Source organism: Citrus clementina, unplaced genomic scaffold (genome assembly GCF_000493195.1).
Source record: "Citrus clementina cultivar Clemenules unplaced genomic scaffold, Citrus_clementina_v1.0 scaffold_3, whole genome shotgun sequence".
Classification (NCBI taxonomy): Eukaryota; Viridiplantae; Streptophyta; class Magnoliopsida; order Sapindales; family Rutaceae; genus Citrus; species Citrus x clementina.
Window position 1 is genome coordinate 22,217,266 of NW_006262339.1, and position 19,299 is coordinate 22,236,564.

At 34.4% G+C, this 19,299-nt stretch overlaps 1 protein-coding gene across 1 annotated transcript; it reads right to left on the bottom strand.

Annotated features, from left to right (window-relative positions):
• Positions 1 to 6,509: 6,509 nt before the first annotated feature.
• LOC18049090 (TMV resistance protein N) lies at positions 6,510 to 8,765 on the bottom strand. The gene is made up of 2 exons (XM_024187136.1): positions 8,273 to 8,765; positions 6,510 to 7,623 (listed from the first exon to the last, which is right to left on the bottom strand). Exons 1-2 carry the CDS (start codon positions 8,758 to 8,760, stop codon positions 6,510 to 6,512), a joined length of 1,602 nt encoding a protein of 533 aa, XP_024042904.1. The 5' UTR covers positions 8,761 to 8,765.
• Between the last annotated feature and the right edge of the window lie 10,534 nt (positions 8,766 to 19,299).

Below are 19,299 nucleotides of genomic sequence, written 5' to 3' on the forward strand. Positions count from 1 at the left end.
AAATGAACAAGAATCTGTAATCCAAATGAGATGACAATGTCGGTTACAAGAAATTGTTGTACAGTGCCTATCATCCACTTATATACTACATGTCGGTTATTTTGAGAGGAAGCTCGTATGATGAACAGTTAATGTCGTCTACAAGAATAAGTAACGTACGTGTTTGATCACTTATAATAAACAAAAGTAGTGCTCACTTATAATAAACAAAACTAGTGCTCTGTTCTTCAAGAGGACACAGGGTAGAACTAGTTGAATCTTTATAATCAGAGTGTTAAGTGAGGTCCTGGGGGGTCGACAGTGATCGTCAACTGATCTTGATCCGAGATTTTTCCTACTATTGTAAACGACGGCATCAAGGAGACAACAAGAGAGAGAGCTCTTGTAACGGGCCTAAGCTTCTCGAAGCTGCATTCAAGCAAGTCTCAGGATTGCAGCACTTTGGATTGAGTCCATCTTGCTCCTCAAGAAGCAACTGTCACATTTCAGGTAACCGCAGGAATGTTAATAACAAGTTCTTTTAATGAGCATAAGTTGCCAATATCAATTGGGATTGCCCGCCCCTTCCCCTGGACTACAGTTACAGAGATCCAATTTTGTTCAAGTGTTGGGAAAGCCGGAAAGTTGATGAAATTTTACTTGAATTCCGATTAAGTTTGTTCCAAAGAAATTAATGAGAGAATTTCATGTTTTCTAATTAATTTGACCTTTTCTGCTTGCCAACAGCGGATAATTATAAAAAAAGACTACGGTCTATGGTGGTTTATGGAATCAAAGACATTGTCAATGATAACAAAAACTTGATTAATCTAAGCACCAAAAGCAAGGAACTTCATTAAGGGTGTCTTCAACGTAAGTACTTAAATAATAATTTAGAGTATTTAATGAAACAAAATAATTTTAAAATGACAGAGAACATGAATCATTTTCTTTCTCTCCCTTATTCTTTAGTAGGTGACACAACATTTCATTTTGTCTCACATACAAGCACAAAATTTTCAACTATAATTTTAAACCAATGGGCTTCACATCTTTGTCCTAATCGAAAGTTCCAATTAGAAAGCTCCTTGGATGAAACATATGTAAACTTCCATTGAAGAGGCAGAAGTGACAAATTTCAAAGGATTTATTGAAAATCATGAAATTCCTCCCTCAGGAAATCGTATATGAAATTAAACAAAAATGTAAACACAGTCATATTATATTCATAAATTATGTATGCAAATACTAAGTTATTTTAATAAGACTAATGAAGTGATAAAAAAATATAAATATAACTGGTATAAGGTTAAATACATGATATGATTCTAATTTAATAAATCAATAATGCCCAAAGAACTCAATCAAAGCCCAAGGAAAAAACACATTATTTGAAGCCCAAGCTCAATATGGAAAATCCTCTAAACAATGACGTTAAGATTTTTGAAATTGAGATTAGTAAGTACCACATAAATCTTTTAGGTTCTGGCTCCTCATTATCACAGCATCCACTCCCACGCGCAAGTGCAATAATAGATACGAAATGAGATAACGCTGCAATGAAACAGAGATATTAAGAATACGAAACAGAGGATTTAATTCGGTCCTTTAATTTTTAGCACATGAGAGAAATCACAAAAACTTAAAGCTTCAATCTGATCGAGCATGAATGCAATTTTCATTCACGAAAGGCACATTCTGATTGTGACCAACTTTTTATAAATGGCATTTAAGAAAGTAAATGAAATACCATCTGCGCACTTACACATAAATTCAAAGAAAATAATATCCACCAGGCTTTGCCCTTCATTCGAGTTGTGTAAATTTATTAGGTTGTGGTTCCTCATCGTAATCATCACAGCAGCCACTTCCACTGGTTTCGGCCACTTCCATATCTGATCCAACAAAATCGTGATGGAATTCATTCAGACTATAAGAAGTAAAGCGGGTCCATTGCTTTGTTGTTTGGTCGAACTCCTCAACTTCGTGCATATAAAGTGGATGGAAGCCACAGCTCTTCACCATCAATATAGAATTCATGTCTGATTTTTAATTTTGACTTTAATTGTATGAAAATTTATAATTTTTTACCAAAAATTAATAATAGAAGGAAACGACAGTGAAATCAAAACCTCCACTCGCCGTTGCGTTAAAGAAACCCAATCGTTGCAATCATTTGCTGTTTCGCTCAGGGCTAGTGAAGTTGTGCCCCATGCTTACCGAAGAAAACACTTTCTATTGTTCAAATTTCAATCCTCTCAGTCGACCAGGTGAGTCGCTCGCTGTTTCTGTTCATTCATGGTTAGTGAAGGTTTTAGTTTTGATTTTTGATTTTGAAATTACAAAAATATTAATTTTTGTTTAGATTGGTACTGCATATATATTGGGGGAATTTGATTTTATTTTAATGGTGTTTTGTAGTTGGTCGATACTTTTATTGTGTAAATTTATAGTTACTTTTGTTGGTTTTGACTGGCAATGTTGGAAAGCGATGATTCAATGCAAATTTCCAGGTTTCATTTAGAATGATTAAGGGTTTGGTATTCATTTTATCTAGTTAAGCAACTTAATTGGAGAGAAGCTTAATTATTTGTAATGCCATTAGTGGATGCTTGAGATTGAGGGGAGCCTGATCATTTCTCTTTAATTTGTGCTGATAATTAAGATAAAAAATATTATTGCATGTATGTATGATCAGTACCTTTATTGTGTGTGTGTAATAATAATAGTAATAATAATAATAATATCCTCAACAGAGGAAGAGACATGATCACACACTCGCTGGCCATTTTTCCTGCGTGCCGTACCTTCTTGGACTGACAAATCTTTTAAAACTGATTTTGGTCTTTACATCATCTAGTATTTATCAATCTCCCTTGATTGGAAATATGAAAATGTTGTGCTGAATCAGAAAGTTGATCCTGTTGTTTGCCAGGACCCTTACCTTCGAATGAGACTTTCATTTTCTTCAAAGCAGGTACTATCTACATTCTTTTATTCCTAAACTTAACATCTAATATCTTATATAAGATCAGTACTCTCTGAGTGTGTCTGACTGCTTAAGGTATGACTTTGGATACTTAAGAGATACCAAAAATAAAAAAATAAAAAATTATTCAGGTAGGAAATTGATAGTGATGAAGCACAAATTGACTTATGGGTCCTGAGGATGCATATCATGTTTGATACTGCATGCTTTTTCTTGATTGGAAGTAATGAATTTGGACTAGTATCTCTTTGTGAGACTTACTTAACCCACATATGTGAGATAGTTACAAGCTGTAGTTGATAATAAAGCTGTAAAATAGATTTTCTTATTACCAGTCGATTCAAATGGTAAGACATAAAGGGGCTGTGCAAGAGATTGTAGTTCTAATTCCACCTTTTTTAAATAGCACTAATGTATTGGTTTAAAGAAACTTTTTATGGGTGCTTTTAGTTAATAACCAACTAGTAAGGTTCAAAGAAAAGAAAAAAAGATGTTTATATACATGATATATGTATGTTTCAATATTTTATTTTATCTCACTCTGTTTTAGGCGCACTTAAAATTAACTATGAGACAGTAACTTTTGATGACCCTGAGGGTCTAACCATTTTTCTTACTGAACTATTAACTTGATCAAATAAATCCAACTAGGAATACAGCTATTCTTAATTTAGTAGTACTGGATGTTTTTATGGATAATAAAGGTCAATAATTTAGTTCATTGGTTTTGGATTCGATTGCATTTATTAATTTATTTTCTTTCATATAAATTTTGTAATTTAAATTTTAAATTGAGGAAGAAAAAAATGTATAATTTTTTTATTTTTAAATTAATAAATAAAATAATAATCAATTTTTAAAAAAAAAATTGTGATAGCAAATAGAAGTCACAACATATGGCACACAACTTTTATCCAAAAATAATAATTACGACTTTAACTTCATAAGTTTAAGATTTTCAGCCTAAATTTTAGAATTACAAAAATATTAGAAATCAATGTCCATTCGACAAAGAGTTGGAGCACCGAACGGGCTATTTCGTAACAACCGTAGAGCCAGCTGGGCCTTACTCCCTTCATTTTGAGAGCTCTTCGCAGACTCCAGAGGTCTCGGTCTCCACTTCGCCTTTGGATATAATAAAAAAACCAAAAACATGCTTCGTTGAACTTTCCTGCATCTGGAAAAAATTCACTCAGATGATCAAGAAACCAAGTCCATTGGTTTGTTGTTTGGTCGAAATCCTCCCCTTGGTTTTCATCCAGATAATCAATTAACCGATCCCGTACATTGTTGAGCTGAGCTCCATTTTGACACAATTCACGCAGATGATCAATAAACCGAGACCAAACGCTTGCATTCAGATTATAATCAATAGACCGAGTCCATAGGTTTGTTGCATGGTCGAACTTCGCCACTTCGCGCTTATAAACTGGATGGAAACCACACCTCTTCACCTCCAATCCTGGGCCTGAATCAGACTGAAATGACAACACAAAATCCTGAGATTCAAAATTCCATGTGCGCAAATAGCCTTCTTCACGAGACAAATATAAAAGCCAAATATGGTCTGACCCCGCTTGACCGAACTTTTCCCTAAAATCAATATAACTACTGATATAAGAATCTTTCTTATGGCAGCTCAACTGATGTGTAGGGTATGAGCGCAAACTTTTGATACCAGATGAATATTTATGGACATTAAAAACACAGCAAATAGCATATCCCATCACATCATTCCTTTTATGCCAAAATAAAGGCGTTGTGACTGCTATTGAAGAACCTTCATTCTGGTACCTAAAACACATTGGAATTTCACTTCTTGGAACAACAATGCTTAAATGAGGTATTGGTTTCGACACTTCCTGCAACTTCGAAAAGCACAAAAACATAAAAAATAAAAGTCCATGTCAATGCATAATTTTTAGGCATAATCTTTGGCACAACTGGGAGACAGTGAGAGACTGACCTCAAGGTTCTCTTTTAGCACTGACAATGCCGACCCATTGTTGTTGAGCAATTTTCATACAACTAATTACTGTGTAAATCGACTTGCATAATTTCAATGCATGTGATAATGTTCCCAAAGAAGCATAACCATTTACCCGAACTTGCTCTATATTGGATGGAAGTTGTGGCAGAGATTGAAGCCTCTTGCATTCCTCCAATTCTATAATCCAAAGCTTAGAAAGACGGTTAATGCTTGCTGGTAGCGAAGTAAACCTGTTTTTACTTAAATACAACTCTTTTAATGAGCATATGCTGCCAATATCACTTGGGATTGCTCCTTCCCCTAGATTACAGTCACTGATATCCAATTTTGTTAAAGAGCACAAACCTAAAAGAGAAGTCAACCTCAAAGCTACAGTATGTGAACTCCTCATTTTCATCGAATTGATGGGAAAGGAAAATACAGTGATGATGATGATTGTGGTAATTTGCTTCCAAGAAAAGACAGTGCTTGATAATTCTGCACAGAAAAAATGGACGACACTGGGTTCCGTAAAGCAGTTCCACTTGAATCAAGCCCCTCCAAACTTTCTACCATGTCAAAACTCTCTAGCACATTTTTAGATTTGAAGCAGCCAAAGAGATTCAGGGTTCTAAGAGATGTTAAACCATTCATAGAACTTGGAAGTCCCACAAGATTTGTGCAGTTTCCCAAATTCAACAAAATGAGTCCAGTCAAAAGTTGAATTGATGATGGCAGTTCTTCAATAGCTGTTCCATCAAGAAAAAGCTCCACCAGACATTCCATACTTCCCACAATTTCTGGAAACTTCTTCAGCTTCGAGCAACCAGAAAGTACAAGTTTTCTTAGACGTATTGTGGCAATCTTATTCCGAAGAGTTGTAAGATTTGTGCAATCTTTTAGATTCAGTGAAATAAGGTTCTTGTGAAGCATTAATGATTGGTGAATATCACACAATCTTGTACATCCTCTAAGATCCATCTCCTCTAAATTTGGCAACCCAGTTAAGTCTGGTGTTCCAATCAGGTCCTTGGAATGCCAAAGTCTCATGATTTTCAACTTGCTCAAAGGCTGTTCAAAAACAAAATCTCAACAATTGTTCAAGGGATGAATCATAATACCATCAACACTTATTAACTGAAAGGATATAAACAAATCTTACTTTGATTCCACTCCACATTCGTTCCATGCGGCTATAGCACATTTGTTGAGATTGATGGCAAGGATTTGGAAGGATAAGTGTTGATGGTATTACGGTTAAGTTCAAAAATTTTTTCAGGTTGAAAATTTGATGGCAAGGATTTGGAAGGATATCCATGCCATTCAAGATACCGTAATTCATTAGGGAGAAATTCAAGGCCTCCAGGAAGTTGCACATTACCAATTGTCAGCATCCTTAAGTTAGTCATGTTAAAAAATGCTTTAGCACTTGCACTCAAATGCGCATCATTATCTCGAGAAGAGTAATCAAGTTGTATGCCTTCAACTACTTCAGTCCCCTAAAAGTTATAAGCAAAGAATTAAGTGAAGAAACAATTTGAAGACCATTAAATCTTAGGACATGTTTTTGGCTTAGTTGCTTACCGTGTTTTTTGTCAACGCATGATGTACATCTTCTTCTTTCCACAATCTGCTACGTTTCCCGGGCTCTTTAGGGGACTGTCTTTTAACAATTTGTTGACCCATTTCTTGCAACAAATCATGCATCCGTAATCTATTGCCATTAGAAATTTCTATGAGAGATTTGTCAATAAGAACCCTTATTCCAATAACTGGATCAAAATCACAGTAATCAAGAATTTTTGTTACATAATCTCTATTGTCCCCTCGATAAAAACATGCTATGTCGAGGAATATTTTCTTCTCTGTTTCTCTAAGCCCATCAAAACTTATTTTAAGTGTATCCAAAATTTCATTTTCTGATTCTCTTTCAAGTCTCTTTAGTGCACTTTCCCATTCTTTTGTTGTTTTACCATACAAAAAGGATCCCAAAACTTTGAGAGCCAATGGAAGACCACCAGAGTATTTTACAACATATTTAGACAGCTGTTCATATTCTTTCCAAGGCTGATTGGTTTTAAAGGCTTGTTTACAAAAGAGTTGAAGAGCTTCATCATCATGTAGTACCTTGAGCTTATGTACTTCATCTACTCCATGTGTCATCAACAAATGCTCATCTCTTGATGTTATTATGATCCTGCTGCCTGGACCAAACCATTCGTGCTTTCCAGCTAAACTTTCCAATTGCTTTAAATCAAATGCATCATCGATAATCAGAAGAACCTTTCTGCACCGCAGCCTACTTCCTATCATCTTGAGACCATCATAAACATTCCATGTGCTACTATCTGGAAGCTTTAGTAATTCGGAAAGGAGTTGCTTTTGTAAACAGATCAGACCGCCTTTTTCTGAAATTTCTCTAACATTGGCAAGAAAACTACTTGCTTCAAATTCATGAGAGCTCAAGTCATAAACAACTCTTGCAAGAGTTGTCTTACCTATACCTCCCATACCACAGATCCCAATCATACGGACACCATAAGGCTCTTTATCCATAAAAAACCTGAGTGTATTCCAGCATGAATCCATTCCTACTAGATCCTTAAAAATCTCAGATTTTGCAGGAATTTTACTTGACATCTCCAGGATATCCTTGACAATATCTACAATAAATTCTGATTCATTCCTGCAGATTGGAAGAACAAGAAAAGATTGGTGTTGTTGAATTAAAATTAGTGTGAACATGGTATCAAATCAATCCCGTAATATGTAGTATCCATACAGTGCTATATTCATTCATTCAAATTGAAGTCATTAAATGTGTTGATTAATCTATCTGTTCTCTTGTGCTTCTTCAGTCGCAGATATTCATTTTCAAAGCTATTATTTCAATTACATCATATGTATTAATAATTTCTCCTTACAATTCATTCTATGGCCTGCCTCTGTTTTTAATGTCTAAAAGCTCAAGAAATTCTACAATTTATTTGTTCCTCCGCATCATTCTTGCAACAATAAATAATCAAATCTTGTCATCTATATTTTTATTTGAAAAATCGCAAACATGTTATTTGTCGGAACAACTAATTGAATACATAAACACTGTGTTTCTGGTATAAACTTTTGTTAAAGACATGTATACACATACATATACTATCAAGGCATTTTAAAACATGAAATTAACTGCCTCAGTGACTCTTTAAAGTATATTAAATCAAATAATACATACTTGTGAAGGGATATTTCGATCTGCTCATTAGCGATGACTCATGCAGAACAAACAAAAATAAGAAACCTTGGTCTTAAAATTAATGTTTGAGAACAAGAACAATCACCTGTCCTTCAATTCCCTTTCAGAGACATTAGCCACCTTTTTCAAAGCATCTCTCCACTTTTGCACCTTTTCTATATTCATCCTGAAAGTTTCTTCATGTTTAGAGAAAGCTTCTCCAAAACTTGCTGTCTGTTTCTTTACCACAGTCGGTTCGACATCATAGAAAATTGGAAAGATCATATGTTGATGACCATTTGTGCTCTCCAATTCAACAATTTTAACGAGTTCATCCAAGCACGAAGTCGAGTAAGCATAATTTCTTGAGAAAACAATAATTGATATTCTGGATTCTTCAATTGCTTTCAACAGTCCGGGTGAAATGGATTTTCCTCTATCAAGTCCTTTATCATCTCTGAATACAATGATTCCTCTTTGATCCAAAGCAGCATACAAATGATCCGTGAAATTTTTGCGGGTGTCTTCACCTCTGAAGCTCAAGAAGACATCATATTTCCAATGGGAGCCTTTTTTGATGTTCATGGAAGCCATTATATTTGTTCTTGAATATTTACATCGGAATAGTTTATCACTTCCTGCTAAAGATGTGGAACATTATGCCAACCAATTATATGTAAAAAATAAAAAAATAAAGATTGGATCGAAAATCATGGGCTTGACAAAAATGAATTGTGAATGTCAAAGCTGAAAATAGAAAGTCAATTAGTTAATGCGATCACTTAAATTACAATTACATATGAGCTAAATTGCTACTTTTAGGTCACTTAATCCAAGAGGTATATCATGTTATTCTTTCTTTACCAGAAAGAAAAATTCATAGTAAAGAAATTCCAAGATGTAGTGAAAAATTAATTTTTCAGACGCTGACTGGAGAATGAATATGCCGACCTCTATTTAAGCAAGACTTTGATTAGAGCCTCTAAGAGAACGCACAGAGTATCTTGAGCAAGCATCTAAAACAAAATTTAACAGTCAAGCTTTCTTTCATCCTGGATATGCTAATTAATTCTGAAAATAAAATAAGAATTTGTATAAAAGATAAAACGTACAGCTTTGAGTGTTTTGAATGCAGCTACTAATGATTGAATTCCTGTGAAGTAATTGATTTAAAGAAGTTGATCAGGCGAATATATCTTTCAAAGAAAAGCAGAGGATTTTTAGTTTGGAAAATAAGGAATCACAGAACTAGAAAAGCAAGTCTTGGTCAAAATAAATAATACTAATAATAATAACAAAAACAACAACAATCAGCAAGGAGATGGGTTAGGGACGTGACAGAACCAACGTGACAGACCCGACGAATCCGACCAGCGACGAGTGACACAGATGGGCTGCAATCGGCGAGGAATCCAACCGGTGACGAGCTGCTGAACCGACGTGATAGAACCGACGAATCCGACTGGTGATGAGCGATGGAGATGGGCTGAAATTGGCGTCGAATCCTTTTGGTGACGTGCTGCTCAACCAGAGAAGGTGCTGCAGACGATCGTCTCTTTGGCTCTAGCCTCTAGGTGGTAGAGACGTGATGGGTTAGTGATTTCATGGGTTCTTTTTTAATTTTTTCTCAGTTTATATTTTTTAATTGCCAAGAGGGTATTTTGGAAAAATTAAAAATACAATAGAAGGATCCCCTATCTTACAACTAATATAAGATACACTTAGGGATGGCAATGGGGCGGGGTGGGGGTGGGGATGCCTACCCCATTCCCCACCCCATTAAAAATTTTTGCCTCCATTCCCCACCCCATTCCCCAATAAATTTAGTGGGTTGGGGATGGGGAATCCCCACGTGGGGAATGATTCCCCCATCCCCACCCCATTCCCCATTTATTTATTTTATAGTAGATACAAAAATATGATTTCAGTAAATTAAAAATTAAAGACTTAAAATAAAATCATCCTCATATTATAAAGTATTTAATTTTTTTTTAAAATCTCTAAATGTTTGAAACAATATCTTAAACTGATATTAAAAGTGAAAATATTTAAAGAGAGCAGCACCTTAAAGGAGAAAAGAAAATATAATAATATTTTAAAATTAAAAAATATTGTAGGGTTTTCTTTTACTCATATCATGTTTATATTACATAAAAATTAAAAAATTATTAATTGACATTATAGTTGATAAAATAAAAATTATTAACATATTTATATATATTGGGGATTGGGGTGGGGGTGGGGTGGGGAGTGCAATACCAAACCCCACCCCGTTAACAATTTGGGGATTATTTTTTTCCCACTCCCCACTCCATTCCCCAAAAATTATTAAAAAATTTCCCCATTTGGGGTGGGGCTCCATGGGGCCCCAAACCCGTGGAGGATTTTGCCATCCCTAGATACACTTCTCACATGAACAGTGAATAAATCTCACACATATACTGTTCATGTGAGGGGATGTACTTTACATTAGTTGTAAGATAGTGTTTGTCATAATAGAAATAGTTTTGTCGTTTGGGGAATAAGGTTTTGATTCCCAACCCCAATCAAAATCTCACTAATCAAACTTTATTTTGCGTGGGTCTCATGCACCTTATTCCCATTTCAGTTAAACAAATAAATAACTTATTCATTCTCTTGATCCACATTTTACTCTCCAATTGATGATTTTATCTTTAGTTATGGATTATTATATTTGTTTAATGAATTTAGTAATTTGTTGAGAAAGATGAAGTTTAATGATTTAGTGAGTAGTGAGGTTTAATTATTTTGTAACAGTGGTATTGGTTTGATAATTTGTTTAAAGTGATGAGGGCTGTTTGTCTAAAAGACTTATATTTGATTATTATAATAGAAAAAATTTAGAGGAATCAATTTTAAAGAACTCAAAAGTTTTGAAGCTATTTGTATAAATTTCTCCAACTTTAAGGGGCTGCCTGGTTGCATTACTATCTTAATTATTAATTGTTAAGTATATATATGAAATATTAATTATTAATTTTTATTATTGTTACTAAATTAAAATTTAAAACCTAGCCAAACTTATGTTTAAAAAAAAACACATTACTAAATATAATCATGCTAATCCATTTAAATCCAATCTAATATGCATTCCCCAGTCCGTTTCCTCAGCACTCCCCAGTCCCCATAGTTGGTTCGAAGGGCTGAGCTACGCATGACAGGTAGGGCTAGCCATGAAAAATTTTGCTTATTCCCCTTAAGATTTTATAATTTTCGTAACATAAAGAATTTTTATTTTATTTTCAAGTATGTCTCTTGTTCATCTTTTTATTGGAGTTAGTCTTATTTGTAAAATGATTTAATCATTATTTATTAAGGAATTGAAATTATTAGGAGGTTAAAATGTTAGTATAGTTTTAACTTATTATAAAAAAATTATAATTTGGTCTAATTGAAAAGAAGTATGCCAATATATTATAACATTGTTACTAGAAATAAGTTTATAATAAGTGAATCTCGTACTTTAATTAATTTATAATGCTAAAGATCTCTCCATTTGAGTCTCAACTTAAATCTCAATACTATGTGTTACTAATCTATTAGATGATAAATGTAAAATTACTTTTTCCTCTATTCTACTATCCAATTGATGAATGTCTCACCAGTTGGAACTCAAAATCAAATGTTAGTATCCCTGACATTACTCAATGATATAGTAACAATTAATGATATTTTCATAATTTCATAGTTTGTTTCTTTCACAGTCATATTTGTTCTTTCTTCTTTTAATTAAACCAAATTGTTCAAATATGTCATATTCTTCTATCACTGAAAAAAAGGAATTTTGAAAGAATTTTTTAATGTAGATTTTTAATAATTTATATTATAACCTTATTTGTTGCATTGTGATTTTTTATTAAATAAATGAATTTTACAAAGAGTTCGCTCTGGTGTTACTTGAGATATATATTTTTTATTTCTTTTATATGAACTGGTATTCACACAAATATTATACCATAAATTTATAAATTAGCTGGGGCTAATAAAAAATCTTGGGTCCGCCCAAATTGGTTCATCATCATAGAAAATCGGAATTTGTTGATGATGATGATCACTTGCGTTCATGCACTTAACAATCTTAGCAAGTTCATCTGAGCACCAAGTTAATTAAGCATAGTTTCTCGGGAAGACAAAAATTGAAATTTTTGATTCCTCAATTGCTTAAAATAGTCCTGGGGAAATTGACTTTCTTCTCTAAATACAGCAATTCCCTTTTGATCCAAAGAAACATGCAAATGGTCAGTGAAATTTTTGCGGGAGTACTCTTCGCCTCTAAAGCTAGAATTGCATCCGCCAGGAAGAATTGAAGGAGAACAGCAGCTGCAGCTTGGAGAAAGAGCCAGTCACTTGGATTTATTTCCTATGACTGGTTTTATCTACTCTTTCATCCCCAATTCAATTATGTGTAACTAAATCTTCTATACTAGGACTAAGGATAAAACCCTATTCAATGAAATAAATTACTTTTTTTTATTCAATTAATTTCTTATATGAGCGCTTTAATGTTTATAGCTCTTGTTTCACATATTTGGTTGAGTAAAATTAAATCGTTTCATCAATTCTGTCGTGTATTATTGATTGTTAAGACTAATATTTGACTCAATTTATGCTTGGATCCATAAAACTTATATGTGATTATCTTTGATTTTGTGTCTTTCATTAAATTATTTGCATAAAATGCTTGGGTAAACTTTAACTATTTGTTATTCAATATGATTTCATGGATACTTAGATATCATACTATTAAATAGAAAAAGAACTTACATAAGATTAATTTTAATTGGGCTTAATTATTATATTCACGAGTAGACATAGATTAACTTCGAGTAGTTATACTAAAATTGAGAATTGATTAGTAATTAGATAATTGTTAATTGAATTGGGTAGATTTTGAAATCCTGGTACCCTCAATCTCTTGAATTGTTGTGTTAATTTACTCCTTTTAATTTTAATTGCATCCTTAGCTTTAATTTTCTCAAACAAAATATTTTTTATTCAACTAGGGCATAGTTATAATGGACTTAGATTAAATTTTCCTTTCCTAAAAATTCACATTCCTTATGGATTCGATCTAAATTATTTTTAGTCTATACTTCAATAGCCTCATGTGCTTGCCAATATATTAAAATTTGCACAACACATTCAGCCTAAAATAAAATATAAATTATGTAAATGAAACATAAAACTTATAAAAGGAAGGTTAAATAAGTAAATTAATATAAGAGTTATTAAAAAAATTACAAATGTAAATTAAAAGCTTATTATAATAATCACTATCTTATGTATTTATTGATTTTGTTTCTAAATGAAATAACTATAGTTTTGGGTTTATATAATACAAGTCATAATATATGTGAAATTTTATTAAGAATAAAATTCATTAAATACAGGAGACAAGTTAATATAAAATGTAAGAAATTAACTTGCAGAAGATTAGATGTTGCTAAGCAAGAAGAAGCGGCCACCTAAGATGTGATTAGCTGTTATTCAACCTAACTTTTCCATTTGTTGAAGTACTGGTGAAACAAGGGATAGAAAATCAGAGCCTGAGTTTACTTACTTAGATCAGTTCTGATATTCATCGTTGCTGCCCTTATCAACATTCTTGCTCCATGAGTCTGAACCATTATGTTGATCAATACTGATAGGAATGCACATTGATGAACTAACACAGTTTGCGTGTTACAAAGGAAATTAGGAATTTTGTAAAGCGCAAAAGCAGAGAGTATTATCAAAGTGTTGCTTTTGCTAAATCTGTTACTGGCTTAACTGCACTCTGTTCCACAGAGTTGAAACCATTCTGTTTTTTCCGTGGTTCGTAAAAGCCACTGGCATCAGGTGGGAATCGTCTCTTTTGTTTGTTCAAGACATCAGGTGGGATGCACGGTTCCTTTCCTTCTTGGCCATTTTGTCGAACGACTTTTGGGAATGGGAATCATACCATAATTGAAAGCAAAAACAGTAATCAGAAAACAACGAACACAGATTTTCGAGCCTAAGCCAGATGGCCTAGTTCCTGGTGCAGAACAGGCGAACGGATTTCATTAATCATCAGGAATTCAAGAACAAGGTCAAAATTATGATGATCTGATTGCATGCTGACAAATTGCAGCTTCTAACGCTATTTAATATAGCCTCGAAAACCTTCTGGGACCTCCCCCACTTGCCAACTTCGTTTCCCGCCAAAACCAACGGCTGTAACAACTAATCATTTGACCAGCCTCGGCGCACGTGTCCGGGGCGTGACAAGTTAAGTTTATCTTTAACATATGTCACGTGCAAGACAAGTGCTCTACTAAATGTTCGTAACCGACATTACATGATGATCATACATTGATATCGAAGGAGTAACCGTTATCTCGATCACGTTTAAGACGACATAACAGTAAGCAATAGAATCAGAAACCGACAACGTCTTTCGCTATAGAAGCTTAAATTTGAGATGGGTAATTTTTGGATACCTCCCCGAGGTTTGCCCTTGCTACACTTAGAGAGAATGTATGCATATATTGACATATAGCACCCCCGGACGTATATAATCGTTAGGATGCCGTTTGCTCTGTTGATGAAAGTACAATAATACCCTTCATTCCACTGCACAACAACTGACAATACTTGTAGCAATGCAGAGTTGCAGACTTGACAATACTTGTAGAAATGTTGCAGAGTTGCAGACCGTCTGTTGTTTTTTGGCGTCAAATACATAATAACAGTGAATATGTATTTTTTTCATTCGCGAAGCAACAGCATCACCAGATTTTGGTACCCCGGAAGTGTTAGTGATACCAGATGAAACACTATCAGTATCATCAGAAGTTACAAGATCACAGTACTCATTCATCAACAAATTGCCATCTTTATTTTGCTTAGCATTATTTAAATCCAAGCTCAATCTACTCTCATTTTCAATAAAATATTGGTACCACGACTTAGCCACCGCCCCATATCCATACCCAACGAACTTCTTACCCTCAACACTAGAATCTCTCACTGGAGTCCCTCTTATTGTCTCAGGAGTTGCCTTAGCTTTAGTCTTACTAATAGGAAGTGAAAAGGCATCAGCTTGAAACGAAACGGATAGGCTCCTAGTTGAAGTAATAAGCATCCTTGTTATTGTTGAAAGCTCTTGACTTGAATTGCTTGCTTAGAGCTTGGAACTAGGGTAATAGCCCTTGGACTAGAACCAATCACCTGCCTCCTTCTATCAACAGATTGTGATCTTTTAGTCCCCAAAGCTGGTAAATTCGATGAATTTATTGAACGAGACACAAGTAGAGAAGAAAATCTCAGGCTCTGACTCTGACTTTTTGCTGTTGCTGTTGCTGTTGTTGAAGATGAAGATGAAGAAGGAGAAGGTGACAAATATCTTGAAGAGACAAATCTTCCTTTAGGTTTCCTTGGACCATTAACAATAGGAACATTATGCGCATTGTTTTTTCAGAAGGCAAAAGGGGATGCCCTGACCTTGTCCTTGGGTTCTCTTCAGAAATGGCAGCCACCATTATCAGAGAAACTGTAGAAATAAAATTAAAAAAAAAAATTCTTTTTTTTTCCCTTCACATTGCCTCATCGTGAAGTCCAATGTTACTTTATCAATCATTTTTATTTTTGGCACTTTAACCCAGAAAGCATTTGATTTTGTTCGGGGCAAGAAACTGCTGAAAAAAAATAAAACAAGGCTGAAAAAGATTAAGAGATATGGGAGAAACAGAAAAGGGCGGGTGAGTTTAATCTTATTTTCAGTTAATGAAATCTTGATTATAGTTTATCAAAGTGTATTTATGCCTTTATTGTTATTTCGACCCAATAATTTGTCTTAAAAAATTCAACAATTATTAAATCATTTAAATCATTGTCTTATTAAAGAAAAAGATACTTCTTTTTAACATTATACTTCAAATATATTGATAATATAATACAACATTCCGCAGTGCAGAAGCTCATAAATTTTAAGATGTAGATTTGCTCTCTCTCTATATATATTATATGGGTTATTTTTAGAGACCTCCCCTGAGGTTTAGTGTATTAACACCTAGATAGAATGTATTGATATAATTACAGAAACCTCCCCTGCCGTTAGTATAAAAATACGTATGGCATCAATATACAAGGGTAAATTTGTAAAATCATATTTAAAATTCAAAATATGTTTTTACTAGATCAATGATATTTTGAACGACTTGCCCGCTGTTAACCGAACTTAACTAGTTGGCCATGACTCCACCGGCAGCCAATAGTGGTGCTTTGCCACTGCCGGAGTCCCCTCTTCACCCTGGTTACCAACCCCAGTCACAGAAGCCTATGAATCAACCGCATCCACCACAACGCATTAACCCAAAAAGATGGCTTTTGTCTCACAACAGCCCCCACACCGGCAGTGCCCCTTTAGTCGTTGCTGATGTCACCCAACCGCTATCACCCTTGAGCCATCCCGATGCCATGCAACAATCTTTGACATCCCAAAACTTAACCACACACAGCTCTCAAAACTATAGCTCACGGCTGGTCACGCCGCATACCACTGCCGTAATTTCTGCCATCAGTGATGGTTCCATTTCGTCGCTGTCTATCCCCTCAACCAACCCCCATGAAGTCCTGACCTCAATAAACATCTCAATAGCCACAAAACCCACAATTTTTTCATCCCACACTTGCAGCCACATTCAAACTCATGAGATCTCGCTGTCGCCATCTTGTCAAAGTCCGTTAGTGGTGCTTCACTGCAAACGGAACCTTTTTAAGCCCAATACACCACCAATAGGCATTTTGTTCAACTGAGTTTTCAAACAATTTGTTGATTCTGACGCAATTAATTGCTTTGTCGAACTGGGTTTTCAAACAATTTGTTAGAGTCCAAATCTAGCTACGACTGCAAGACTGTGAAATCTCCTGAAAGCAAGAACAATTGACGCTTCGCATCTCTTTGTCTTTTAAATAGGCACCAGCTTTCGGATCCTTTGCAGCCATCTAGAGGACACGGGTTGGTTTTGAAAGCATAGAGCTGGGTAGCAGAGAAAGAAAGGAAGGGAACAAGGTAGAAAGAAAGACAGGATGGCATTGAAAGTGTATAAGTCAAGCCAAAGGACGGCGACAAGGAAGATGGCAGGCAGCAAAGGAGTGGTTGAAGACCCGGTTAATCGATGGAAGCAGCAGCCGGCCAAACCTATTACCCATAAATTCTCAAAGCTACATTTAATAATTTATTATTTTGGTGAGAAGGGTATTTTAGTAATTTTGACAGTCTATTAACAGTAAACTTAACGACTAATTAACGGCAGGGGAGGTTTCTGTAATTATATCAATACATTCTATCTAGGTGTTAATACACTAAACCTCAGGGGAGGTCCTTAAAAATAACCCTATATTATATAGTATATTGGTATATTTATTATTTTTTGTTCAATTAACTAATACACTTGTATATAGTGAAATAAATATTTAAAAAAATACAAACATTTGTACTTAAAAATAATTATATTATTATAATTTGTTGAAACCTCCTAAATCACTTGTGGAATAACATAACCCAAATATATAAATTCATAATAAATTGGAGGTGTTTATGATCGTGCTAGTGAGTGATTCCTAAGAAGATGAAATAATTTACTTCAATGATAAAACAGTACCCAAAATTATTAATTCCAAATTTTTCTTAAGGTTTACAAGAAATATGCAGTGTAGAGTTGTCTTTTATTGGCAGCATGTAATTTGGGTCATGAAGCAAAAAAATTTATCCCATATAATAAAAACAATAAATTGTGAGAAAATAAGGGAGAAGTTCAACATAAGTGAAGATTCTTTAAATTTTTTTAAATTTAATATTGATTATGTGTGCCTTACAGGGACATCAAAGAGTGAAAATATGCAGGGTTCAGTCGGTCACTGTGATGTACAATGATTTTTTTTAATCAGTTCACGGCCTTTTTAACGATTTGAAAATTTAAAATTTGTAATTACGTTATTGTCCTTAACTATCAAACGGTATCCCAACCCTTATAAACGTCAGGGGTGCTATATGTCAATATATGCATACATTCTCTCTAAGTGTAGCAAGGACAAACATCTGGGGAGGTATCCAAAAATTACCCAATTTGAGATCAATCTTTCACATATTGTTTCCGAGCAAGTTAGCGACTTGTCAAAGCTTGGTGGCAGGCAGGTTCTGTCGGAAGAAGAATGTTTTTCAGCGGGAGTCTCATCTCAGGTTGAGGGGTGGCTGGAGAGTCCCTAATGGTAAAGTTGGTTACTTCATTTTGGACCAAAAAAACTTTCAATTTCCCTCCATTGAAAGCAATGGTTCCGATGACGAGGTTGACAAAAAGAAAGAGCGTGCAGGGACTGGGAGTGAGGGTGAGCCAGCTGCTCATGCATCCCCATAGTGTTGATTGGTCTGTCATGCTCTTCTGTTTCGGTTTCGTGGGTTTTGGTTTGTCCTTAATCTGTAAGAATGGAAATTGGAAGGTGAGAGAGAGAAAGAGAGAGAGAGAGAGAGAGAGGGAGATTTATTATGTTATATTGTATGTCGCGAGGAGGAATGCTCACATGATTTGTTGCAATTACTACTTCCTATTTGTGAACCAACGCTAAGAAAAAAGCATATCAAATTGGAACATTCCCAATTTGTGAACCACCCCAAATGTTAGTTTGGATTGAGTTAAAAATATTTAAATTAGTTTGAGTTGGGTTTAAATTTTTATAGTTTAATTTAGATTGATTTAAAATCCAATTCAAACCAACCCATGCCCACCCCTATTTGTATGTACATGAGGATTGTGCATGCGTTTTCTCTTGCTTTATTTACTCAAGCGCAGTTGATCTCATACACGGAAAAATAGAATTTGTCGCTGTAAAACTCTGCATGTAGAAAAGCGACAATTTAACTTATCTGTTCCCACAAGGTCTCGAATTGATTTGACATTTGCTCGCCGTCTTATCTTTAAAAAATATAAAATATAATAAAAAAATAAATCAAGTTACTAGAGTCGGCCATTTCAATATAAAGTATTCTGCCTAAAGCATACGTGTTTTGTTTTTGAATCCAAATTGCCATGGAAGTAGGATAAAGGTGAACTGCGAATAGAAAAATATAACAAAAAAATCTCTTAAAACTTC

Bases quoted from the DNA above. Each gene is read 5' to 3' on its own strand.
- LOC18049090 (XM_024187136.1), bottom strand. From the start codon at position 8,760: ATGGCTTCCATGAACATCAAAAAAGGCTCCCATTGGAAATATGATGTC. The intron at 7,624-8,272 runs GTGATTGTTCTT...TCCAATCTGCAG, and splicing joins GAAAGGGAATTGAAGGACAG to GAATGAATCAGAATTTATTG.